A 27,967-nucleotide genomic window follows, 5' to 3' on the forward strand; every position below is an offset into this window, starting at 1 on the left:
AGAATAAGGCTTACAATTAGAAATTCTCAAAGCTTGCAGGCCACTGGAGAGATTGTAACATGGAATCCGTTATTAGCACACATTCAAGCAAAGGCTTATTTGATGTTGGGCAATTTCTAGCTTTTTATGGACAGGCCAGGTCCCTCTCGACAGTCCTGTTTAGTTTAGTGTTCCATGAAATTTCACCAAGACCTTTGATATAATATCCATTTCCTTAATTGTAAACACATATTTCTTCTCTACTGCAAGGTTTCTTGTTAACGTTACAGAGCTATCAGTGAAAGAGGAAGCTTGGATACCACATACGGAAATGACAGAAGTGGCTTAACACATAAAGAGTATTATTCCCTTAAAGAACTGCTGGATTTATTTAGGTAATCCTAAATTAGGTCTTTTGATGAATGTACTCTTGATAGTGTCATCTCTGCTTATCACGGAGTTATAAATCAGAACTGGAAAAGACATCTGGAAACATCTGGCCCCTTCCAAAGCAATAACACTGTCATGTATTTCCCGACACACTACACAGACTCTCCCAATCATTTTTGATCTTAACACATTAAAACTTCTCAAGAGGAGGTTCTGGTTTAATTTTTTATATTTTATTCTCCCAAAAAGAACAATCAACTGGATATACACATTTCCATTTTATAATCACTTATTGCATTATATTCTAATTACTTGTTTAATGTCTGCCTCCTTACTAGGTTAGCACTCCAAGGAAGGAAACATGTATTCATCTCTGGAACCCCCACGGAGAGCTAAGTATATATGCTGGGACTCTAGCCTATAGAAACAAGAGGACAAGGAGGTGAGTAGCTTTGTTTGAGAAGATGTATTGCAGTATTATTAAGATGGCAGCAAATTGGAACTAACCTGAATGTCCATTATCTGGGGAGTAATAGAAAAAGTTATGGTAAATGTAGATAAGGGAATATCATTTAGTTTTGAAAAAGAGCTAGAGCTACATCCATTGACCTAGAGGGAGGTCCATGATATATTGTTGTATGAGAAAAACAACTTAACAAACAGAAGCACAGATTGTGATTCCAAGTTGTAAAAGCAAACAGTAGCACCCTGTGAAAAATGTGTTTATAGGTGAGAAAGAACATTGGCTAGGCTGTAACAGGGGTTACTGTGATGATGATGAGGAAGTAGAGTATGGAAGAAGATAAAAATACCGCCAGCAAAGTGCAAAAATACTCATGCCGTAATGCAAAGGGGAAAGGTAGAATGCATATTTTTGGCAGTAATTTTTTAAAAGAAAAGCTGACCTTTACTGAGAGTTCACTGATCAGTGTCAGGCATGGTTCCCAAGGCTTTGCACAAGACTATTTTACTTACTGCCCGCACCAACCCTGTGCGGTAGGGACTGTTATTTCCCTCATGTCACGAGTGAAGAAACTGTGGGCCAGAGAAGTTAATGAATTGACCCGTGGTGACACAGTAAGTGGCAAAGCTAAAAATAAAACAATAGGCAAAAAAAAAAAAAAAGAAAAGAAAGAAATTGCATTTTTTTTCTAGAACTTACCCTGATCAAATGAAAACAATTTAGTTAGGTGATAGAACTATGAATTATTTCGTTTTGAATTTTTGCTATTATTTAATATTTAATTTTACTTTAAATAAAGTAAAATCATTTTTAAAAAATAGGGGGAAAAAGTGGTATGGTGGTTTTTAAAACCTGTCCTCAAATCCTCCTCCTACTGAGAGTAGAGTTCTTTGTTTCTTTGCTTTGGATCTGGGTGGGGCTTGTGAGGGCTCTGACCAATCACACAGAAGAGGCCCCGTGTATGTCTTTGGAGGCTAGGTCTCCCTTTTGGAGAAGCTGGTTCTGGGGGGTGCCAGCCACCATGATGTACTAAGGCCCCAGCCAACAGGCAGCACTGACTGCCTGACTTCCGATGGTTCCAGCCCTCAGCCTTAGAATCTTCCAGCTGAGGCCCCAGACATGGCTGATCAGAGACAAACTGCACCAGCTATGTCATGTCCAAATGTCTGACCCCCAGAATCTTGTGTGAACATACTAAATGTTGGGGATTTTCTTTGTGTGTTTGTTATTGTAACTGTTGGACTTGGGGTTTTTTTGCTCCTAAAATACACAACAGATGGTTGGAACGGGAGAGGACCTTCTACAGTGATGGTTGTCAATTTAGGGTAGATTTGCCCTTTGTCTTATTTTTCTGCTCCCTTTAGGCATATTGTAATGATTAATTTTATATGCCAATGTGGCTGTGCCATGGCGCCCAAATATTTGGTCAAACATTATTCTAGATGCTTCTGTGAAGGTGTTTTTTGGGCTAGATTAACATTTAAATTGGTGGATTTTGAATAAAGCAGATTACCCTCCATAATATGATTATCCTCATCCCATATATTGGAGACCTGAAGAGAACAAAGACTAACCTCTCCTGAGCAAGAAGAAATTCTGCCAGCACATTGCCTTTGGACTCCAACTGCAACTCTCCCTGAGTCTCCAGGCTGCTGATCTACACCATTAGATTTTGGACTCAGCAGCAACCCCCACAATCATGTGAGACCATTTCTTAGAATAAATTCAGCCCTCCTCTCTCATTGGTCTCTCATTCTCTGGAGAACCCTTATACACATATTGTGGTACCTTTAACTCTCCTTCTCAAAGTCCTCACTAGTCCCTCCAGTATCCTCACCTTCCTGTAGTATACGTCAATCCTCTTTGTTGAACCTCAGGTGTATTCGATGTATTTAAGAGGGCTAGCAAAGAGACTAATGCTAGCTGGACAGTCAACCTCCTAAACTTCTTCCTCTTCCTCCCTCTTTAGGGAAAAATTCATAAGCAATATACATCCATTTCCAATAAATGATTAGCACCTACATAGGATGACAACATCAAGAGTAAAAAACTTAAGCAGATAAAGGAAGTAGATCAACTGTGGCTTTCGCACTGAAGTGGCTTCACAGAATGACATATGCCACTAACAATGCCCAAGGGACAAAATGATCAAATCCAGGCAAAGCCAAAGGACAAAGTGCAGCTTACCCCTCGAAGCAGTGGGCAACTGTCAGGACCCACTTCTTGGCAATGAGGACACAGCCACAAATGTGTCCACTGGGTTCACTCTGCAGGGAACACTGCCATGGCCACCTTCCAGGGCGACTTGTCCGACCCCCAAGGATCCTCTTGTTCATTCGGGCAGCAGGGCGACGCCCGCAGTCTACCGAGGAGCAGGAAAGACAGCGTGTGATTCACCGCTAAACCCAGCAAGATACTTGGGTCTTTGCTGTTAAGTGCAAAGTCCTGTTCTTCCCCTGAGCCAACCCAGTTAAATTAAGATCATATTCCATTGCCACACCACTAATGCTCTCACCTTGTTTAGTACACAGAAGAGAAATCTTACTTCTGCTATGACAAGCCTCCCTAGATTTGAAAACATAAAATGGCATAATGTTAAGTTACATATTTATCATTCATTTCAAACACTTCACCAGTGAAAAGCAAGACATAGGTTCAACCATTCCCAGAGGTCACATTCTTTGAGTAACAGAAATTCGTGCAGAAATTCTTGAGGCAGGGCTGTTGTCAAATATCACCTTGGAAATAAGGGTATATGGAGGATGTGTACCTTTTTTTTTTTAAGCTTCTTTAATATCATCATAACATAATTTCACATGGGTGGGAAAAGAAACTACTGTTAGCAAAGTTTCCCACATCATCTTGGCTGTGGCACCACCCAGAATATTGACTCAAACCATGATTTTCAAAGTAGGCAGAGGAAGGCAAGGGAACTGGGCTACTTCTTAGAATCTTTGGTGAGGAAGGAGCATGTCAGATTTTTATGCTTACAGAGAGGGTGTGGATGTCCAAAAGAAGTTGCAAATAGTTTGAGAGAAATAAAGTATTACTTCAAAAAGTTAGAGAACAGATAAAGGAACTAAATTTTTTAGACTGGAAAAAAATTTTGACGAGACCTGTGATATTAAAATGTGGATCTATGATTGGCTGACAGGAAGAAGGGGGGTTAAATTTATTCCATGTAACTCTAGGTGGTGGGATCAGAACCAGTCAGTAGAACTTAACAGGAAGTAAGTTCAGGAAAGAAAGACCTTTCTAAAAATCATAGTTAACCTTTAAAGGTAAGAACATGGGCCATATTTTAACATCTATCAATGTGGCTGCACAAGAGAACTCACTTTAGGGTACATTAAATTTCAATCACGAAGTTCTCTTCCAACCATGAAGCATTTATTCATAGTATAAATTAAAAAACAAAAGACACTTTGGGACTGTCAAAAATACTGTGATGTGCTTAGAATCATAGATTTCTCAGAAAAAAAAAATCCCTAAATATGTCATGTCCACTTTCCTTTTTGAGGATTTATTGTGTTTTCATTTCTTGTTAAATCTGCATGGGGGCATGCGTAATTATTTGTATCAATAAATTATATAATACAGAAAAACATTCCTGCTTTTTGCCTTCCCACAACCTAAAGTCCTGTCTCCTCCTTACTCTCTATCTTGTTATCCTTAATTTCTTTGTAGTATTTCCAAATATCTGAAATTCCTTTTGTTTACTGGCTTATAATCTCTCTGTCCACCTATATAGCATAGGTTCCTTGGAATGAGGGCCCTTGTTCCCCTCACTCACTCCTACACTCCTCACAACCTGGCACTGAACCTGCCAGAGAAGAGATACTCAATAATCAGTTGTTAATTAGTTAGATCACAACTTGTAGAAATAGGAAAAAACAGCAAAGACTATCTGTAATAAAAATAAAATAAATTTTATTTTATAGGAGATTGTGGTTATATAAGATCACAAATCTAGTTAGTAAGCCAGAAGTAGAACCAGTTCTACCAACTCCCAATTTACAATTGAATGTATGTATGTATGTATGTACATATGTGTGTATGTATTAAACCTGAAGGGGCTTTTCTGTCATTTGCAATTTGGGGGGAAAAAATCACTCTGTTGAAAGATTCAGGTCATTGTTTTGAAGGAAGTCCTTCAGAAATTTGGCTGCAGAGTTTGGTCTCTGGGGAAATTTTCAAGACATTCTAAAGAGAAATGGCCTACCTTTCGATTTCTTTGAAATTCTTTAGTGGTTTCTCTAGCACTTATTAAAAGCTTTGGAGTCAGATTAACTTGGTTTGAGTTGAGAGGCCACTGTGGGCTGTGAGTTTTGATCAAGTTCTTTAAATATTCTGTAGCTATGACCCTATAATTTAATAACCACTAAATAAGTGTTAACTCCTTCGATTTCCTCCATATCCCCATATCCCCAGCCATAGACAAGGGAGACAGCCTTGTTCAAGATGCCATGCTTTTTTAGGGAAAATTTTCAGAAGTATTCTTTCCAGGCTACTTGATTATAATTTCATTTTGTGTCAGTTTTTTTCCTCAGACTGTCCAAGTTTGATCAGTTCTCATTACTTCAATCCCTGTTAACTAGTTACATGTAGAATCGGTACGAACTGCAGATATGAGAATTTACTGTGAAGAGGATGTGAAAAAAACTCCAAAATTAGAACCTAAGTTCCTCTTCCTTCCCCATGATAGTTGCTGTAATCATCATTAAAGAAACATGTAATTAGCAAGAGAAAAAATAATCTATGTCTAGAAAGAAGAGATAAAGCCAAACAGTGTTGAAATATAAAGGCCAATCACCATTCTATGGATGTTCTTTATTGACGTGATAAACTTGGATTATCTTAAATTAGAAGTTGGAGAAGGTCCCTGATGATAGACTCTTGCTCCATAATCCAGTCTACACAGCTCTTGTGCAAGCGGTCTTACCCTTTTACCAACAGTTCATGCAAAGTAGTCCCGTTGAGGCTCTCCCAGCTGGAGTGTAATGTCAACCACAGCTGGTCTTGCTCCTGTTCCTGTACCAATTCGGTCACAGATGGTTCTCTAATATAAGGACAAATAACAATGATATATTCAAAGCACAATGATCTTTGACCAGACAATATCGTTCCTTAGCACTCACTGTCTTTCAAAAAGAAGCATTACATTATAAGTCAATATTTCAAGAGGGGGATTTGTATTAGAAATTTGGCATGGAATATGATCAGCAAGAGAGGATCTAAAGCAATAAAGATCCAAATGTTATAGCAATTTTAATCATTCTCTCCACTGACACACATTTGAACTTTGTGAGGTGTTAGAATTCTAATGTATATGATGTAAAAGTTCCAATACCTAAAAAACAAGAGCAACTTTGGGCAGGGATCACAAAAAGTAAAAGAATTTATCTGCCCAGGATTTTTTTTTCCTCCTCTTTTCTTACCCAATGTAATCCTGCAGTGCAGCAATACCTTAAAATAAATAAAATAAAATAAAATAAAGTAAATAAAGTAAAAAATAAAGAAGTAAGTAAAGTAAATTGATGGCCACTTAGTGTCTATTTGGACAGTATAAAATTATAATGATGTTTTTCAACATACTGCAAAATCCTCGTGAACTAAAAATTAGGAAAAACTCTGGAAAATAAAGATGGGAGTTAACATTATTTTGCTTTTTATCTATATTCTTACTCAACTTCTACCAATACTTTACTGTGAATGTCTCATTCATTCAAATAAATACGGTTACCCTGTATCCAAGATTTAAAACCTTAGGTTTCAAAAGTATTCAGGTTTTGTGTAAAATACTCTATTCTAAATGAAATAATTGGTTTTTTAGGCAATCCATATTTGCAGAAAACTGTTGGGACTTTCATCACCTAATGCCCAAGGGTAGAAAATGTGGAGGAATTAATTTAGATAGGAAGGAAGAGGGCTGCCTCCAGACCTGGAAGGAAAGTGGTACTTTGCTGAAGTTGGAGGGGGGCGTAGAGAGTTCAAATCAGATAGCCTCTATCTTTCTTTTCAAGTAAAAGGTGAGCACCTTTGATGAAAGTTGGGGGTGGCAGGGGTGCATGATGATGAGAAAAGTGACACATATAATACGGATTTGTTCCCTGGTGGAAATGTTTGGAGAAACACATCAAAGTTAAGTGAGAAAATGAATGTAAGGAAGGAAAATAAAATAAAATAAAATAAAAACAGAGAGGGAGGTAAACCATAGGAGACTCTTAACTCTAGGAAACAAAGAGGGTTGCTGGAGGGGAGGTGTGTGGGAGGATGGGGTAACTGGGTGATGGGCATTAAGGAGGGCACTTGATGGAATGAGTACTGGGTGTTATATGCAACTGATGAATCACTAAATTCCTCCTCTGAAACTAATAATACACTATATGTCAACTAAATTGAATTTAAATTAAAAAAATTTTTAAAAAGACATCACATAGAATTTCCTAAGAGAAATACATATTATTCATGTATTCAATTATATGCTTATAATCTAGATTTTACCGTCTTGTCAATGAATGCAAATACCTGTTTATGACACCCGTCCCCCCAACCCAAAAAAAAGATAAGTGAGAAGAATGGCAACAGCACTCAGGGTTCAAATGAACCTGGAAATCCTGAAGTTTTAGTAGCATCAGGTTTGTAGGCTTCGTGACTTTCTTTTCCAATAACGGGATGCCATATTTAAAAAAAAGAGGGGCAGGGCACAGGAAGGGAAGCAAAGTTAGACTCAGTGGCATTGAAAGAAAAATGAACACTTCAGCTGATTATTTAAAAACTATTGTAATCTCATAATAGAAAGCAAAAGGAACAAAACCTTCCCCAAATCCTGTTACTTATAAAAGAGGAAAACCCTCTAAAGAGAACACCTGATGGTAGAGTAAGAGCCAAAGAAAAAAACAAAGCAAAGCCCTTAATAATGAGTGGATTCTAATCATTTGATTTTAAAACAGAGCATGAACCCTGACCACACTTTAAGAAGAGTTCCACAAGACTGAAATTTATTTAGGAACTTGAATGAACGGTGGGGTGATTGAAGACTTCACAAAACCTACTGCAAAATGAGGAGTTTTGTTTTCCTTGACCAAAATGAGAGTCTGGCTTTCTGTCAATCTCACAAGTTCTGTATGTGGAGGCAGAGGCAAGAGGCAAACAATTAAAAGTCAGACAGAGGTCACAAACACCACTGACGGTGTTTCTCCTGCTACCTGCATCCTGAGAGTTCCTTTCTGCAGTCGATCAACTTGAGGCCTCCTAAATCCAGGCATATGACTGGCCATAAGCCAAAGGAAGATAAGCTTCAGATTTGTTGTTTAATTAAGTCATTCTTCAGGCAGGTATTTATAGGGCAAAAGGGACTCGCACAAGGAGGGCTATTCAGCATAGGATTTGCACAATGGTGGATTGAAAAATCATGGCAAAGGACACTTCAGTCTTTCAACCCGCAAGGCACCTTCAGTTGCCCTGAAAAAGGTCTCCACAGAGCATTGCACCTGGGATGTTTCTGCATTTCATTCATTAACCTCCAACAAGAAAGGCAATTTAGTCTGAATCTCTCAGTTATATCAAGTGGAAAATACAAGAAATTCATCATCAAGAAGAGGGGGATGTCATTATAAAAATTAGTTTTCCATGAAATTCTTAAGCCCTAGAATGCTTCTCATGCACAAAAATCAATCTTTTAGCACCAGAAATACCATGCTATGGCTTATTAAAAAAATATCAGTGAATCCATATGGTTCTATTTCTGCCATCATACAGAATCTGAGCATCTGTGTGATTTCATTTTTTTATTTTTTTCTTTAAATAATTTTTAAGGTTATAAAAGTAATACTTATATATGGAAAAAATAAAATTATACAATGAAAAAATATTCTTCCCATCCCAGATGTGTAGAAATGACCACTGAAAATAGCATTTGAGAGTATCCTTGCCAAGCTCTAGCTGTAATTCATGTACACATACTCATATTTTTTAGTCTATACACGTTGTTCTGTGTTGTATTGATATATTTTTATTTAGTGATTTATCTTGGAAGTCTTTCCCTAATAATAGTTGACATTTCTCAACTGCACTGAAAGACAAACTCATTTTATCTTATTTAATCCTCTCAACAATGTTGGAAAGTAGGCATTATTAGTCCCTATCTTGGAGATGAAAAAATTGAGGCAAAGAGAGAATAAGTAACTTGCCCAAGGTCACACAGTATGTAGACGGTCAGTGGTCTGAGGCCAGAGTACCACTCCTAACACTTTGAACACCACACGGTCCCCCTTCATTAACAGCACATGCCCTGTTCCTTTTATAGCTGCCGAGTGTTACTATTACATGGCCGTACATACACTTACTTAGCCAACCCACTACTGATGCGCATGTAGGTTATTTCTAATTTTCATTATAACAAAAAAGCAGCAGTTAACACTCCTAACTATTCACCTTTGCCTCCATGCACAAGTTCCTAGAAATAAAAATAATTTCCTAGAAATAAAAGTATCAAATCAAAATTTAAATTTTTGATTAATAGTTTGAATTTTCCTTGAAAGGCTAATGCCAATTTACATATCATCAAGAATGTATGTGTATGTGCTTTTTAATTTTTATAACTATCTATATAATGTAAATCATGCTATGAAAAAGTATCTGGAACTTAGCTGTTCAAATTTTGACAATTGGTAATGCATTTGACTTATCTTTTTCCATATTTTATCAAATTATGTTGGGCAGAGAGCAAAAGAGCAAAAAAACATCTTAGCAGTGATTAGGCATTAAAGTCCCTGTATCCTAAGAACATGTGTGTAGGCGTGATGTGATGAGCACCGGATGTTATACACTTGAACTCTACATCTGAAACTAATGATGTATATATGTTGTCTAGTTGAATTTTAATTAATTAGTTAATTAATTTTAAAAAAGACAAGCCCAACTGGGGGGAAAAAGGTGTGTGCAGGGAATATAGTCAGAACTAAATGCTTCTGTAGTAGCAATGAAATCATATACAGAGAAGGAAATTAAGGAAAAATCTAATCCAGTGCCCTCATTTGACAGCCTGAGAAAACTGAGACACAGATACAGACCCATCCCAAACATACGTGGGGCCAAACATTTGTGAGTAGGGTACAAATGGAGGCCCACATACCATATGTCTACATATTTAGATGTTATAAATCAAGTTAACAAGTTGTTAAAGAAAATGTATTCTAATCTTCCCATCTTGACAAACATATCTTTTAGGCTCAAATATAGGATTTTGGACTCCTTGGAACAGTGGTTTTCAAACTTTGGCATTCATCAGAATCACCTGAAGGGCCTGTTACAACAAAGCTTCTGGGCCCCATCCCCAGATTCCCTGATTCGCGAAGTCTGAGATAGGGCCTCGAAAGCAATCTTTCTGACATGATCCCAGGTGATGCTGCTGCTGGTCTGGGACTACACTCTGAAAACATTGCTATAGATCGTGGACCAGGCTCCAGGGGGGCATAACTCCTTGGCGGACAGACTCCTTGCCCCATGGGGTGAGGCATGGCTGGGGAGGAAGGCCAGAGTGGTCCCTCTAAATCTGGGTTTCTCATCCTTGGCACTACTGACATTTTATACCAGATAATTATTTACTGTGTGGGGCTATCTTGTGCTCTGCAGGATGTTTAGCATCATCCCCGACCTCTACCCACTAGATGCTATAGTACCCACCCCACCACTTCTGGACTGGTAATTAAATAGGTCTTAGGGACATTTCCAAATGCCTCCTAAAAGGCAAAGCTAAGCCTGGTGGAGAACCACTCTTCTAAATCATGGAGCCCAGGGCAAGGCCCCTCTGCTCTGGGTCTAAAGGCAATACTACACAGAAAAGCAAAAAGATTTCCAAATTTGCTTCTTGAGTTGGGCGGCCATAAGACATATATAAAAAATGTTTAATTCTTCCTCTGTCCCGGAAATGAGAAGATAGAACTTATCCAGAATTCTAAAACATCCTGATATTCTGAAAGGAAAGATATATTTCAAGGCTTCAGTGAGCAACCAGCTCTCTAGACAGCTTGACCTATCCTTTTCCTACTCTCAGGACACTCGGTATTTAATAATAGGATACTTAACACTTGTGTTATCATCCTGTTGGGGTTGCTGACTTAAAAATGAAGGTCAGCACAAATGCCCAGAAACCAAGGGCTTCTTGACTTCTGGGGGCAAGAGAACAGGGTAGGAATTACCTAGAAATGTTACACATTTCAGGGGAAGGACAAAGTCTGTTCTATTACAGGTATTGTTGGGGAAAAATAATCTGAGTTTTCAACCTCAGTATTAGCAGTTGGTCTTGAAATATAAATGCCTAGTGCAGTAGACAAGATACACTAGTCGCTATTCTAAATATCCCGTTCAGAATTTGGAACATTTCCACTAAACATTTAGCTATCTGGATTCAGAAATATTTTCTTGAATCCTGTCATATTATTATCTCTGTTTGGTTCTTATAGACATGTGACTATTAAAAGCTAGTTAAATTATTTCGTCAAGTAGAAGGATGACCTGGAAATTTTGACAAAAGGGCACAGTAGATTTCAAACAAAACATGAATGAATACTACTATCGAATCATTTGCCTGGTTAGATAGCTCAGCTTATGCTTTATACAGAAAAACTCTCACCAATAGAAATGTTTAAAGGAGAACATAAAGTCTGAGTTAATTTTTCCAGTAAACCTAGTGTTGTTTTTTTTTTTAAGATTTTATTTGTTTGTCAGAGAGAGAGAGCACAAGCAGGGGGAGCAGCAGGCAGAGGGAGAAGTAGGCTCCCTGCTGAGCAAGGAGCCCAATGCGGGACTTGATCCCAGGACCCTGGGATCATGACCTGAGTTGAAGACAGACGCTTAACCAATTGAGCCACCCAGGTGTCCCGTAAACCTAATGTTTTTAAAAATATTTTTATTGAAATCCTAACTGAGAACATAAAATTTTATTCATTTGTCTATCTCAGAGGTAGATTATAAGAATGGTATTAGGCAATGATCTACAGGTATAAGTGACAAAAACTATCTCAAAGCAAAGAGGGGAAGTTATTAAATCAAATCACAGTATTGATATTTCATAAAATTAAAAAAATCAATGACACTAGATGTTTAATCCATATTGATCTAAAATTATAAAATATAACATGAAGTAAAATATAAATTTACAAAAGATAACTATTAAATATACACTATCATTCTAGTATAAATTAGAAAATAAAATTAATAAAAATAAAGTAGTATTTAAAATAAACATCTCATTAAAAGTGAAAAAATTAACCAATCATAAAAATTTTAAATTCAAATGTCATTTGATCATTTTTAAAATTCAACCTCATAAAGCAAACTGAGTAAATGGTGTCAAGTTGTAAGTATACTTTTAAGCAAAAGTGTCTACCTCTTTCAGAACCTACATTAGTCCAACTATTTCCTTTGGGCTATTTTATGTTCAAAAAATTCCATTGCTTTTTTGATAACTTGTAGAAAACCTTTTAGAATAATCTTTTTTATTATTTTTAAGAAAATATTTTATTGACTCAACATCTTATTGACAGCAACTTGAGTTTAGTTTCAAAGAAAGTGTTTTTTGTTTCCTGTTTGTCTTCACCTTCAGTTGATTTATATAAAAGTAGAGATTTCCAGTTTCAACTACAATATGCCATTTTTTTATTCCACTAGTTCAGAAAGACTGTGAACCAGAGTAGAATTAATTTTTCTAACAGAAATCTTGCTTTGTCAATTGCCCATTTCTTCCTCTTCTTGAAAACTGTAGAAGTATAGAAAATACACCTTTATTCAATTAAGACAGACTATGACTCTTGATATAAGATAAAATAATTCAAACTTTAGGGATTACAAAAAATATATATATATTTTGTATATATATATTTTGTGTGTATATATATATGTATATATATATACACACACACTTCATGTATATATTCAGTTAATAGTTTTACACAAACAAAAGAAATTCAGGATTTTAGTACCTAAAATAGCACTGGAATATCTGAGTATCAAAAGCTAGAAATGTAATCAATCACTAAATGGATGTGGATGGTCCTCAGGATGGCTGGTGCCAGGGAAACAAGTGTCCTCAGGACCCTCCATCTCTCATCTCCACTTCTGTGAGAGGGAGCAGGAGGTGATGGGAGGGTGGCTTTATCGCCTTCAACTGACTTTTCCACAAACCAGGGGACAGACTACTTGCCCTTCTAAACTCAAATCCATTCATCTTTGTGACCAAAAAGGAAAGAAGTCTTCTCTCCCAGCTCCACCTAAAACAAATCTTGTTGAGGGACTTTTAGTACCTAAAATCCAATCACTGTGACCTGGAAGTGAAGTCCTTTGATTGGTTCAGTTTGGGTTAGGTACCTGCCCCTCAACCAGTCACTGAGACCAAGAAGAGTGGGTCATGTACAAAGATGGCCGCTCCCATTAGGATCCCAAGGATAGAATGGGGAGTGCAGCAAGTCCCTAAAAGGAAGGGATACAGGGAAGCAACATAATAGATGTCTGCTACAAGTGACCTTGAAATTTTTTAGTTAAAAAGATTATTGTGCCTCAGAATCAAGATTCTACATGTTCCTTTGTTAGTTTTTGGAAGATGTAAGAAGGGTAAAAGATTGGATAGAAATTAGATTTGACTTTTGTTTCCCTTGCCTCCAGTGACATGTCTAGTAAGCAGTTGCTATGGCTGAGACCAAAGAGATTGTTACCTGTGTTCTTGTCTAGGATTTTGATGGTTTCCTGTCTCACATTTAGGTCTTTCATCCATTTTGAATTTATTTTTGAGTATGGTATAAGAAAGGTGACAGGAATGGCCAGCAATCCCTGTACGAACAAGTGAAAGATTACTCCAAACTTTGCTGTGAAAGAGAGGAGAAGGCAAGGGGGTCAACGCTCAGAGACGAAGACATTTTGCCCTTCTTTGCTCCCACTTTTATTGGTACTTCAGGATAATCACAAATCCTTATCACTATTCCTCAAGCACATGATGTGTGACAAGGGGTCTTACTGGAACTAGGAGGATCTGTTTACAGGAAAGATACTATATGTTAATCTGTGGGTTCTACGAGTTCTGCTAAACATAGACTAAGGGACAATGCATACATCTTAGATCACAGGGCTGCTGTTTGGGCTAAGAAAGCTTTGGGGAAGGCAATTCCCCACTGCATTCCTACAGCAGAGTGATTACACAGGCCTCGGCATTCCAAAGGCCTACACCCTTCTCTGAAACCTTCCCTCGCCCCTAACAGCCTCCGTGTTACATTTTAGCAAGCCGGGTATTATGGCTGATTTCATGCTCTACATTAACCCCAACAGAAAGGGGTCCAGTTTCATGCTTCTGCATGTTGCTGTCCAGTTTTCCCAACACCATTTGTTGAAGAGACTGTTTTTTTTTCCATTGGATATTCTTTCCTGCTTTGTCAAAGATTAGTTGACCATACAGTTGTGTGTCCATTTCTGGGTTTTCTATTCTGGTCCACTGATCTATGTGTCTGGTTTTCTGCCAGTACCATACTGTTTTGATTACTACAGTTTTGTAATATAGCTCGAAGTCTGGAATCATTTTGCTTTTCTTTTTCAGGATTGCTTTGGCTATTCAGGGTCTTTTGTGGTTCCATACAAATTTTAGGCAAGGGAAACAAAAGCAACTATTGGGACCTCATCAAGATAAAAAGCTTCTGCACAGAGAAGGAAACAATCAACAAAACAAAAAGGCAGCCTACAGAATGGGAGAAGGTAATTGCAAATGACATATCTGATAAAGGGTTAGTATCCAAAATATATAAAGAACTTCTCAAACTCAACAGCCAAAAAACAAATAATCCAGTTAAGAAATGGGCAGGAGACATGAATAGATATTTTTCCAAAAAAGACATCCAGATGGCTAACAGACACATGAAAAGATGCTCAGCATCACTCATCATCAGGGAAATAAAAATCAAAACCACGATGTGATACCACCTCACACCTGTCAGACTGGCTAAAATGAACAACAGAAGAAACAATAGATATCGGTGAGTATGTGGAGAAAGGGGAACCCTCTTACACTGTTGGTGGGAATGCAAACTGGTGCAGCCACTCTGGAAGACAGTATGGAGGTTCCTCAAAAAGTTAAAAATAGAACTACCCTATGAGCCAGCAATTGCACTACTAAGTATTTATCCAAAGGATACAAAAATACTTATTTGAAGGAGCACATGCACCCTGATGTTTACAGCAGCATTATCAACAGTAGCCAAACTATGGAAAGAGCCAAAGTGTCCATTGACTGATGAATGGATAAAGAAGATGTGATATATATATATATATATCACATACAATGGAATACTACTCAGCCATCAAAAAGAATGAAATCTTGCCATTTACAACAATGTAGATGGAGCTAGAGTGTACTATGCTAAGCCAAATAAGTTAGTCAGAGAAAGACAAATACCATATGATTTCACTCATATGTGGAATTTAAGAAACAAAACAGATGAATATATGGGAAGGGGGAAACAAGAGAGAGAGAGGGAAACAAACCGTAGGGGACTCCTAAGGACAGAGAACAAACTGAGGGTTGACAGAGAGAGGTGGGTGGGGAATGGGCTAAATGGGTGATGGGTATTAAGGAGGGCATTTGTGATGAGCACTGGGTATTATATGTAAGTGATGAATCACTAAATTCTACTCCTGAAACCAGTATTACACTATATATTAACTAACTAGAATTTAAATAAAAATGTGAAGAAAAGAAATTAGATTTGACTTATGTTTATAAAAGAAACACTGGGTTAATCAGTGAGTGTTGAAGCTGATATTGCTATAAAGTGAGTTGGATCTCAGAAGGAACATTACCCTGGCAGAATTTAAACAAATGATGCAGACAGATGCACAAGGGCTAAAACTTATGACTATGGGCTTAATAAGGTAGAACAGAAAAGGAGACAACACAATAGTGTTGTATTAGGTGGAGTCCCTTCCTCAAGGAGCTATTATTTTAGTGAGAGGAACAAATTAAACATGTTAAAAATAATTCCTGATGCTGTGCTTTGAAGAAAACAAAATAAGCAGAGACTTGGTGAGGGTGAAAGCTGCTTCATTTAGGGTTGCCAAGGACCTTTTTAAGTTGTTGATGTACAAGCTGAGACATGAACGATGAGATGGAGGTGATCATCTGAAAGTCTACAGATCAACACTCCAAGCAGAAGGCAGCGAGGGCAAAGCCCCTGAGCTGGAAATGAGTTTGCAGTTTGAACATCAGTAATAAGGTCAGTGTGTCTAAAGTTCAGCAGATACGTGGAGAATGCTAGGAAAGAGAGGAGGCAGGGGCCAGTGTCTTACAGGCCAGAGTAAGAAACTGGATTTTGAGCCCAAACTATATAAATAATAAGAAAAGACCAATGGGTCTGCCATGCAGATAATGTCATGGCTGACCAGCAGTCCTGCCTTGGAGGTAAAAGCAAGCCAAATCTCAGTAGGTTTGAAAGACAATATGCAAAAGATATCAGATCTAAAGTTAGTCATCACCAGGAGTCTCCTGGTATAAGTTCCAAAATGAGTAAGCTGCCATATAAGGACTTCTAACAGAAATAACACAGGCCTCTTTGGTCAATTCCTGATGGATCGTTCAAGTTGTAAATCACGTTCTTAACTTCCTAGGACTCACTACTCATATTCATGTCCAATGGCAATGCTATAATCATTACGATGACTGGGGAATCCAAGGCCCTCAGAGATATTATGGAGATTGATTCTTCCCATTCTAGAATCTTGTTGCTCACATCAGCCCCAATATTTTTGGCTAAAAGCTCAGTCTTGAGAGTACTTCTGGAGAACCATCTTTGATTTGAAAAATCAGGATACAAATCTATTTTTCAATGATAAACTTTTTTACCACAAAATGGAATGTAAGAGAGTAGAAAACCAATCTGATTAATTCAGGATCCCACATAGTTCCATTCTAGTTAATAATAGTGAATTTCTCTACACCACTGAGAGGTTTCCTTTTAATTCCATAAAATATTCATTAACTCAACTGACACAGTTTGAGATTCAGTTTGCTAACAAATATCCAAATTCTTGGCAGAGCGTGCTAATAGTGATCATATGGAAATGCTTTCAGGACAACTGATAGATTTACCTTGCTTTGCTTATTAAAGCCTCATGCCCAGTGGTCTCATGGAAGAACTTAAAAAACACTTTTACTTCCTTTAGGATATAGCACTTTTTCAGGAAAATTCTTCTTCTTCTTCACCCCAGAATAGCACGTTCCAGGGACCTGTACAGCCACATACCGGACTCTGTGATTTTCTTCTCACCCAGGCACTCAACCAGCAGCTTCTTGGAATCATGTAGGATTTAATTCCCTGTGCCCAAGCTACATGTCTGCTAGAAAAACTGTGAAGCCTCTGTGTGAAAGAAAATAACACTCTATGGATTTGTTTCAGCTAACTTCTACTTAGAATATGCCAAGAATCTAGTTATTACTATAAGTGATTTTTCAAAAAGTGAAAACCATTTCTCTTGTTCGCCTGCATGATGACTTTTCCCCACTGCTGCACCTCCTCACTACTGTCTACTTAAAAAGCGTCTGCCTTCGCCTCAGGTCATGATCCCAGGGTCCTGGGATCGAGTCCCATGTCGGGCTCCCTGCTCAGTGTGGAGTCCGCTTCTCTCTCCACCCCTCCCCCCTGCTCCTGCTCTCTCTCTCTCTCTTGCTCTCTCAGATAAATAAAATCTTTTTAAAAAATGCCACAATGATAAGATCATTAGGTGATATGGTATTAAGACTTGCCACAAAAATCTCATGTAAAGCAATACTAAAAGGGATTTATGTGTAAGAAGCTGGTTGGCCACATCAATCAGGTCATGTTTATTGAATAACTGGGTGCCATAAGGGACCTACTCGTCATACCCAAGAGGCCCTTTGCCTTTGCTTGGACTTGCATCCTGGCACCATAGTTTTCCATGACCTAGCAAAGTTTCTTGATCTATGCCTCAATTTCCACATACGTAAAGTAGAAATAACAACACTGCATCTATTACAGGATTATAAGGTGGACAAATTGAGTTAATACATATCAAGGACTCGGAGCAGCCTGGCACACAATTAAGATTAGCCAGTACTATTTTGTATAACCTTTCTGGGAAATAAAGAAGAAAAAAATAAAAATAAAAATGATATATGGCACTGTAGACTTAAGAGGGGAATTGTGTAATACCAATTTTTATGTACCACAGGAAGTGCAGAGGGAAAAAACATGCAGATGAGAAAGTCTTCACAGAAGTCATGGGGCTTGAGTGAGGCCTGAGGATTTGGACAGGAAATGTATGGACATTTACGGACAAAGAGGCAAAAGCAGGAAGGAATGTGCCCATGGAACATGAATAAAGGGTAAGCCCGTCTTGAAAGAGAAGGAACATATTAAAGGGACATGAAGATAAAGAAAGATAAACTAGTTTATGGTGAGCTCACTAATTGGGTAAAATAGTCCAAACTTATTTGATTAAAAAAGATAGGTGGAATGAAAGAAGACTTTTGACAGAAATGATTTATTTTTGCCTTAGTCTATTCAGGCTTCTGAGAAATTACCATAGACTGGGTAGCTCATAGCCAACAGAAATTTATTTCCCACAGTTCTGGAGGTTGAGAAATCCAAGATCAAGGTCCTGGCAGATTTGGTGTCTGGTAAAAGCCCACTTCCTTGTTTATAGATGTCCATCTTCTTGCTATGTCATCACATGGTAGAAGGGTTGAGGGAGTTCTCTGCAGTCTCTTTTACAAGGACACTAAACCCATTCATGGGGGCTCCACACTCATGGCCTAATCACTTCCCAAAGGCCCCACCTCCTAATAGCCTCACATTTGAGATTAGGAATTAACATATGAATTTGGAGGAACAAAAACATTCAATAGCAATTGAACATCATGTTCCTACAATGGCAGGTCTCTATTAATAATTTATCCATGGGATACTGAGTGCTTCCAGGGAAATGGAGCCACCAAATATCTTCTAACCCTACTTCCCCCACATTTCTTTGCTCATATCTGCTTCCCTGCTCACATTTCTTTGCTTCTCTTTGCGATAAAATCCCTTCAAAAAGTTCTATACTATCTTTTATTTCTCTCTTTTCACTATCTCTTATGCTTTTGCCCCACTCACTCCACTAAAACTGCTCATGTCAATGACATACACATTGCTGAAACCAACAGTCAGTTTTTGGACCTCATTTTACTTGACTTCTCAGCAGCTTTTGATATATATGACCATTGTCTTGCCTTGATACACTTTCTTCCCTTGGTTTCCAGAATATCACTTCCTCCTACCTTGTGGGTTGTCCTCTCTCATCTCCTTTGGCTTTAGTACTTCTCTTCTCCCACCCTCTTAACATTAGGGCTCGGCCCTTGGTCTTCTTATCTTTTCTGTCTAAACTCGCTCTCTTGGTTATGTCACCAGTCCCATAAATCTATATCATCTGTATCCAGGTGACTTTCAAATATCTAGCTCCAGCTCAAACCTCACTAATAAAGTCCAGACTTAAGCCTTATAAGCATATCCATTGGATGTCTAACAGACATCCCAAATTTAACATGTCCAAAACAGAACTGATCTTTCTTCCCACACCTGCTTCATCTACAGTATTCCCCATGTTAGTTTATGACAGTACCATCTTTCCAGTTGCTCAATCCAAAAACCTTTCAGTCATTCTTGACTCTTCTCTTTCTTGACGCTTCTCAATCCCCAATTAACATCCAATCTGTCAGGAAGTCCTATTGGCTCTACTTTTAAAATATATTCCGGATCAAATCACTTTTCACCATGTTCTCTGCTACCATTCTGATCTGAGTCACCAAAATGTCTCACTTGGATTATTCGATGGCCTCCTAACTAGTATTCCTGCTCCTACCCTTGCATTCCTATAGCATATTCTCAATAACAACCAGAACGATCTCTTTTAGTCAGATAATGACTATAATAAAAAATGAATAATAACAAGTGTTGACAAGGATATGGAGAAATTGGAACCTTCATGCATTGCTGGTGTAGCCCTTTTGGAAAACAGTTTGGCAGTACCTCAAAAAATTAAAAATTTGACCTAGTAATTCTAGTCCTAAGAATATACCCAAGAGAAACTGAAAACATATTTTCACAAAAAAACTTGTACATGAATGTTCTTAGCAACATTTTCATAAGAGTCAAAAAATGGAAACAACTCAACTATCCATTAATTGATAAATGGATAATCAAAGTGTGGATATACCTACACAATGGGATATTATTCAGCCATAAACAGGAATGAAGCATTGATATATACTAAAACATGGATGAACCTTGAAAACATTATGCTAAGTGAAAGAAACCAGACAAAAAGGGTATATAGTTATACGATCCTGTTTTTATGAAATGTGTATAATGGGCAAGTCCCTAGAAACAGAAAGTAAATTAGTGTTTGTCAGGGGTTTGGGGAGGAGAAATGGGAGGGATTGCGAAGAGGCATGCGGTTTCTTTTCCAAGTTGAAAATGTTAAAGAATTAGACGGTAGTAATGACTGCACAACATTGTGAATATATTAAAAACAACTGAATTGTATACTTTTAAAGAGTGAATTTTATGGTATGTGAATTACATTGCAATAAAAAAAAAAAAAAAGGCCATAAGATTTTGAGCTTCTTTTCTATGGTTTACATGCACAGGACCAGCCACCTGAGCTAGATTTACTAGTACAGAGGATTAGTCTGTCTTAGAGCTTCATGGAAGTCCATCAATAAGTAAACCATCCCTACATGACAAATGAAATCTGAAGTTAGAAGCTTTTTCCTGGGAGTACACTTTAGGGAAAAAAAAAAAAAATCCAACGTAAATTCTTCCATCAGGGACTCTTAGGTAATATAATTTGAGGCTATCTGTGGTTTTGCCCAAGACAAAGAAACATTCTTTGGAAGATGTTGCTTCTATTGATCAACTCTAAAAGATTAGGGCATAAAATCAAATTGCAACTAACCCCATTAAGGAATTTTTGTCAAAATAGAATAGCCTATTTCCAGATGATCCAGTTTTATATGGAGATAAAGTTTATGAAGCCAAGAGACATAAAGAATCACATTCCCTTAGACCAACTTCCTCAAATACCAGATGTCTCAACTGAGCATTTGGCAAGTATTAGAGGGCAGTCTAAATTCTGATTTGTATTGTTGATTAAATAAATGTCCATATGTTTTTAATACTGGACATATAGGTAGCAAAGTCAATATACTGTCATGAGAACTTAGGGGTTGATTTATATCCTTGTCTAATCAAATAGTTATCATACTTCCAGGCTGGGGTAAACTCAAAATATCTGCAGATGGGGGTAAAAAGTTTTTCAGATCTTCCCATTTGGGCAAGCACTTAGTTGAGAGCTGAGCATTTGTGCTGTTAGACATGGAAGGCATAATTTGGGTCTGAACAACTCCAAGGGCAGGTGTTTTTTAATTGACTGCCCCATCAGGAAAGCATTTCAATAGAAGCCCTGCAAAACACGTAATTCAGTGTAGACCTGCATTTTTGATGAACTAGCTCCAAAATGGGCCCTCCCCCCATTTAGAGTTAAAGTATATTAGTTTTGGACACTACACTACAATGCTTTTCTCTATAAATGTTTACTGAATTAATAAATGAATGACTTAATAAATATACTATCACGATAATATTAGAGCTGAGTATTTTTCTTATATACTTTTAATCGGTAGGTCATGTGCTATGCCCTACATAAACCATTGACAAAAAGTCTGGAAGTTTTTTCCAACTTTATGTTCTAGGTTGTTTCCTCATGTGTTTCTAGGTTGTTTCCCCACTACATTATAAGCTCTTGGATGACGTTATTTACCTTTGCATCCTCCACACAATGCCTACTCCAGGTCAAGACCCATCAGCAGATACTTAAAAAACCAACAGGAAAGAGACACTGAATAGAACTAGTTGGGCTTGTGTTTTAAACTTCAAGTTTCTGATGTGGAGTATGTTTGAAGGTACAAAGGCAGGCACTCCACTCCAGAAGCTAAAGGGGGACAGCTATTCCCTTTACCCTCCCTCTGGCAGCTGGAGTGTAGGTCAATGACAAGTCATGGCCAGACAGACTCTTCTGTAAGGACTTTGAATCTGGAGGAAATGACTCAAGGTACAGGGTTACTTAGAGTTTGAGGCGTCAGTGGCAGAATTGTGAAATTGCAGCACAGCAGCTGATCTCCAGGGACAGTGGTAACAGAGCAGATTCCTACTGCAGAAATTAATGGCCTCATCTTGCCCCTTATCTTGGTTCCTGCCCCAGCCTGGCTCTCCAGACTTCTGTCAATTCATGAGCCACCCAAGTAAACTGAAGAGTAAACTTGAAGGCAATCAAAAAGTACAAAAATACTAAGATTACCCTTCCTACTCATTTCCTTGGAAGACATATCACTACTTACACATTAACTCAGTCAAATAATGATTATGGTTTTCCAGCCACACTGCTCTCTCAGATTTTCCTAGCCTTTCTGTGAAATAAAGTTATCTTTAAAAAATATCTGGGGGGGCCTGGGTGGTTCAGTCATTAAGCATTTGCCTTCAGCTCAGGTCATGATCCCAGGGTCCTGGGATCGAGCCCCACATCGGGATCCCCACTCAGTGGGAAGCCTGCTTCTCCCTCTCCCACTCCCCTGCTTGTGTTCCCTCTCTCGTTGTCTCTCTCTCTGTCAAATAAATGAATAAAATCTTTTAAAAATAATAACAATAATAAATAAAAAAATCTAAATGTCCTTTTAGATTTTAAATGTCTAATATATTAAAATAACATTTTCCCACTATTGTAAGGAAATGGAGCAAACAGAGTAAGAATCTTTCTAAAAATCCAATACACATAGAATAGCCAAAGCTGGAAACCATACAAGTGTCCATGATTGGATGAACAGATTTAAAAATGTGGTATATCCATGCAATGGAATCTTTTTCAGCCATAAACAGGAGCTGATCTATAGTTGCATGAAAACATTATGCTAAGTGAAAGAAGCCAGATAATGGAGATGGTTGCACAGCTTTGTGTATATACTAAATGCCATGGAATTTGCACTTTAAAATGGTTAAGATGCTGAGTTTTTCTGTTATGTATATTTCATTACAATAAAAAATGTAAATCCAATATGCAAAAAAAAAATCAAAGAAATATCAAGGAGAACATTTAAAATAAGATCCCTTCCCTTCTATTTGCAGTAGAACAGGGTGACTTATCAAAAGAATTTTTCTGCTGGCAAAATCTTTGTGGTTGCCACTTTCCCTCAGAACTCTCAGAATTTTCAATCATTATGTAATTAAGTTTTCATAATAAGAAATAAACTGTGTCTTGATGAGAGGAAAATAAAGCTCATTCAAAAGACTTTTCATTTATCTCAATCATAATCACATCCCATTTCATTTAGACACCTTAAGAATGTTGTGAAAATGAAGTATAATTTAATGGATCTTGGTAAATATCATTTTTCCACTCTGGCAAAGTTGAAAGCTCTTTTCTTACAGATTAGCATCAGTTACTCAACTTTCCAAAGATGTAGGACTTTAAATGGGAAAAATGGGCTGAAGATACTGAGATTTAGGACATTTTTCAAACTGGGAGAACAAAAATGTGCTGCTAGTTGCTATCCCAGAATTGGATCACTCATTATTGTAAAATTATTTCAAGTTTGTTCAGTGGAACCCTGGGATATGACATTTACTCAATTTTTTTATTCTAGAATTTTAAAACTCCTTTATCTTTGATTCCTATCATTTCCACATTTCCCCCCCAAATCTCACATACATCAGTAGTTGAAAAGAAAAAAAAAATGTGAATACACACACTCACATATACATCTAAGACCCTCAATTATTGCTTTTCGTCCCCAATAGAACTGAAAAAGAAAACCCCACAAAATAGCAAGTATCCAACTTTCAAAGTATCGATTTCAGTCTGTTTGTATCAAAGCCAGAGTTAGTGTCTTTTCATTCTACTAAGGAGCAAAAATGGTCAACTATTTCCTGATTTACATTTCCTGAATTACTTAGGGTAAACTGAACTACCATCAACTTTAAGTCCTATTTCTCAACTTATTAAAAAATGTGTGTTGCTTAAAAAGGAATTTTCAATAACCTCTTGGGAGAAAAATCTCAAGATTTTCCCATCCAAGTTGCTAGGAAGAAACCATCTTCGTGCTTTTACAAATCCCAAAAGCATTTCCTTTCAGAAGTACTTAAAATACAATTACTTCCATTTACTTGTAGCGGGAGGCTTTATCAAAGCAGGTTTTCACCTCAGTCTCTTCAAAGCAGGTGCCTGTAATTAAATGCGGTCCTCTCACCTGATTCATTTCCCATGCTTTGAAGGGCTCTACTGGAGAGCACTAACTCACTCTGCATTCAGAAGGAAGATATTATTGCCAACTTCCGCGAAGCCCTCTGAGAAATTCATCAGTGCTACAAACTACTGACCTTACCCTAAACCCATCTGCTTGCAGGCCAGCTGACTTAACGTCTCCTGCCAGCCATCCGCACACACGTGGTGTTCTATGGCAGATCTGTGAGCCGTCAGGAACGAAAAGGAGCTCACATTTTTAGAGAGGGTCACTGAGGAGAACAAAAAAAAAAAAGGAAAATCCTAATTAGAAACATTTCTCCTCAGGAAACCAAATGCTAACTCTACATGCTTTCGCTTCACTTGCATACATTTGTTTTTATTTATTTATTTTAATTAAGAACCATTTGGTGAATGCTTGCTCTCTGCAAAACACTGCTCTCAGTGTGGTGGAAGACTGAAAAAATGAAATAGAAATAGAAAATAGAATTAATCAAACTCAAGTTTACAAATTGTAACACTGGAGGTCTGGTGGGAGGTACTTTTAAGTCTTGTCCATGTGAGGAACTAGATAGATAGTCGTCTCATTTGGATCTGGTGCAAGACTACAGGGAAGATGGAAGATCCACTTTAATACCCTATTCTAGGAGGTGTCGATGATATAAGAATGACAAAATATTGGATCCACTTTAATACCCTATTCTAGGAGGTGTCGATGATATAAGAATGACAGAATATTGGTAATTGTTGAAGCTGGGTGGTAAAAAAGAATTTAAAAATTGTATTCTAGTAGTCACATGGTCATAACAATTTGAACCCAAATGTTTTTACATATCACATAGACATTTCAAACAGCGAGATAATTTAGGGGGAGATGTTCTGTGAGTTGGAAACAACATATATGAATCACTACTGCCAGGTTTTGTTTTTTTTTACACCAGTGTAATAAAAACTTTTATTCCAAATGTAACTTACATAAGGCTTATAATTGACTCCATAACATTTTACACACATTTAAGCCTTGGTGTGTGTTTTTTTCTTTTTTCTTTTTTTTTAAATTTTATTTTATTATGTTATGTTAATCTATCACCAGCTTTTATCATCACTAAACAAAACAGGTGAAACTGGTCAGTAAACTCTGTGAAGTCATCTAGGCTTTATCAAGCTTCAATGGCTGACAGGTGTTAGAGCGTGCAGCCGATGGCGGAAACACGCAGCTCACCACAGTCCCACTCGTCAGAACTGTCCAAGCAGTCGGCTTCCCCATCACACCAGCGCTCACGGGACACACACTCATGGTTTGCGCATTCGAGTTCGTCATCCTGGCAAAATGCTGGCACCGGGAACAAGAAGCGAGAAGATGGAAACATTTCAGAAACGAGTGTGAGTCTCACTAAGATGCACATTATCATCTGTCCCAGGAGCGTGTAAGGTAGGAAAGCTGTGGTCACTGGGGCCTCCAAACAGGTATCAAGACAGAATAACAGAATTGGTAAAAACTCATACCACAGATGCCAATCCATTCAAATAGCAAGCATTTAAATAATGCTACCATCTCCAAGTGACTGCACTGTCTAGTCCCAACACTAGGCTTGAAAAAGTGGTACCCAGAGCAGCAGAAATTCCAGGAATTGAGAGAATGGGATTGAAGTCTGGAGTGGCCTGAGCCAAGCACTGGGGCTGAGCAGAATGAAGAAACCACAGGATGGAAACAAGCTCTGTCCACATATATGGATAATGTTTATTCTTTAAAAATCTCTACTGGGGCGCCTGGGTGGCTCAGTCGGTTGGGCGGCTGCCTTCGGCTCAGGTCATGATCCTGGGGTCTTGGGATCGAGCCCCACATCTGGCTCCCTACTCGGCAGAGAGGCTGCTTCTCCCTCTCCCTCTGCCTGCCACTCTGCCTACTTGTGTTCTCTCTCTCTCTCTCTGTCAAATAAATAAATAAAATCTTTAATAAAATAAAATAAGATAAAAAATTAAAATCTCTACTATCAGAGCACCTGGGTGGCTCAGTTGGTTAAGCATCTAACTCTTGATTTCAGCTCAATCATAATCTAGGGGTCGTGAGATTGAGCCCTGTGTCTGGCTCCATGCTCAGCAGGGAGTCGGCTTAAAATTCTCTTCCTCTCTCTTCTCCGTCTGCTCCTTACCCGCTTGTTCTCTCTCTCTCTCAAATAAATAAATCTTTTTTAAAAGAAAAAAGAAAAAAGAAATTATAGCGACACTCTTTAATTGCCTACCTAACATCCATCTCCTTTCTTTCTCCTTTTTTAAGGGGACCTGATTTTGTTCAGGTCCCCACAGTCCCAGAAGACCCTGATTAGTGTCATTCAGACAAGGCATTTTCTAACCACAACTATTTTTCTTTTCTGGGTAAAGTTATTAGTCCAACAGTAAACATGTGACCCAAGATCAGAGTTTTGGCCTACCATTTCATGGGTTGTGCCTTCCAAGACAGTTCCCACCCAAACCCTGTTGGCCAGATCATGCATCCTAGCCTGGGACAGGGGCAGCCTGAAGGAAACAGCATCTTTTCTAATTGGTTCTCCCTAAGGGGTGCTTCTTTTTGTGATCGAGCTATTTATGTGGTTATCTTTTCTAATCCATACAAAGATCCCTGAAGGCTAGCCGGAACCTTGCTCAAACCTGGCCAATCTGAGTGAATCCTTAAGTGATAGTCCAGACATGAGGGCGAGATCATCACTCCCTCCCACTGGATATGATCAAGGAAGCATAGCACCGCAGGTGCTCTTGGCAGCCATCTTTTGACCCTTGTAGAACCAGCATGAAGTCAAGCTGAACTAAAAGAATCACAGAAGAGGTGCTGAACTCCCACATCTAGCTTCAAGAATCCATCCTCCACTTGACTTTTAAATATGATAATACAAGACATATCTGATACATATAGTAATAAAATATAATAAATGTTTTCACTGGTTAAGTCAGTCTGAGTTGGGCTTTCTGTTACTAAAAGATAAAATATCTTGATCGATAATTTTTTGGGGGGGGTTCTAAAAGCGGTGGTCATTCATTTAGAAAATGTAGGAAAGACAGAAAAGCACAAAAATTTAACAATCCCACCACCCAGAGATAATCATTGTAAACTGTTTCTTGTGACCTTCTGATCTTTTTCTATGCATGGTTATATGTACTTTAAAAACTTAGGACAATAGTGCACATAATACTTTATATTTTGTTTCATTCAACTAATGACATGTAATGAACCCAGGAGGAATTATTCTTTTAATTTGATTTTTAACGTCTGTATATTATTTAATTTTATGGTTGTATTTTATGTCCCCTCATTTTGGATATTTGGGGTGTTTTAATTTTTGCATGTGATAAATAATGCTAGAATAATATCACCATGCATATAATTTACATACATTTGGTTATGTCCTTGCATGTATTTTTGTAAGTGGAGTTTCGGTCAAAAGATCTGAACATACTACAAGCTTTTGATACATATTTCCAAATTTCTAGTTTATTTTCAAAATGAGCCCTAATCCGTGTTTAACATAAAGTTGTGTTGAGCAATGCAAGTAGGCACTTACAACAGTTCTTCTCATCCATGCCATCAGGACAATCTGGGAACCCATCACAGATGACTGTATGCTTCAAACATTGTTTATTGGATGGACATTCCCAAAGATCTCTCTCTTTACAGCCTAGAGACAGAAGAAAAGGTTATTTGCAATAGACGTAGACATCAAAATAATGATGAATTTGATCAAGCAATGTAGAAAAATTATAGCACAAAGGCATGATTTCTTTCTTCCTAAAAAGTCTTGACTTCTGTATACCATG

General features: G+C 37.8%; 1 protein-coding gene across 1 annotated transcript in view; it reads right to left on the bottom strand.

The window, feature by feature from the left end:
- CORIN (corin, serine peptidase) overlaps nt 1–27,967 on the bottom strand; it is a 197,846-nt gene that overhangs the window by 15,710 nt on the left and 154,169 nt on the right. The window contains exons 13-18 of the mRNA XM_036096676.2: nt 27,715–27,828; nt 25,380–25,490; nt 24,300–24,429; nt 5,775–5,891; nt 3,348–3,397; nt 3,020–3,194 (exon numbers count right to left, since the gene is read on the bottom strand). Of these exons, the coding sequence (XP_035952569.1) occupies nt 3,020–3,194; nt 3,348–3,397; nt 5,775–5,891; nt 24,300–24,429; nt 25,380–25,490; nt 27,715–27,828 (697 nt within the window). The remainder of the gene's footprint in view (nt 1–3,019; nt 3,195–3,347; nt 3,398–5,774; nt 5,892–24,299; nt 24,430–25,379; nt 25,491–27,714; nt 27,829–27,967) is intronic.

This window comes from Halichoerus grypus, chromosome 3 (assembly GCF_964656455.1).
Source record: "Halichoerus grypus chromosome 3, mHalGry1.hap1.1, whole genome shotgun sequence".
Taxonomy (NCBI): domain Eukaryota; kingdom Metazoa; phylum Chordata; class Mammalia; order Carnivora; family Phocidae; genus Halichoerus; species Halichoerus grypus.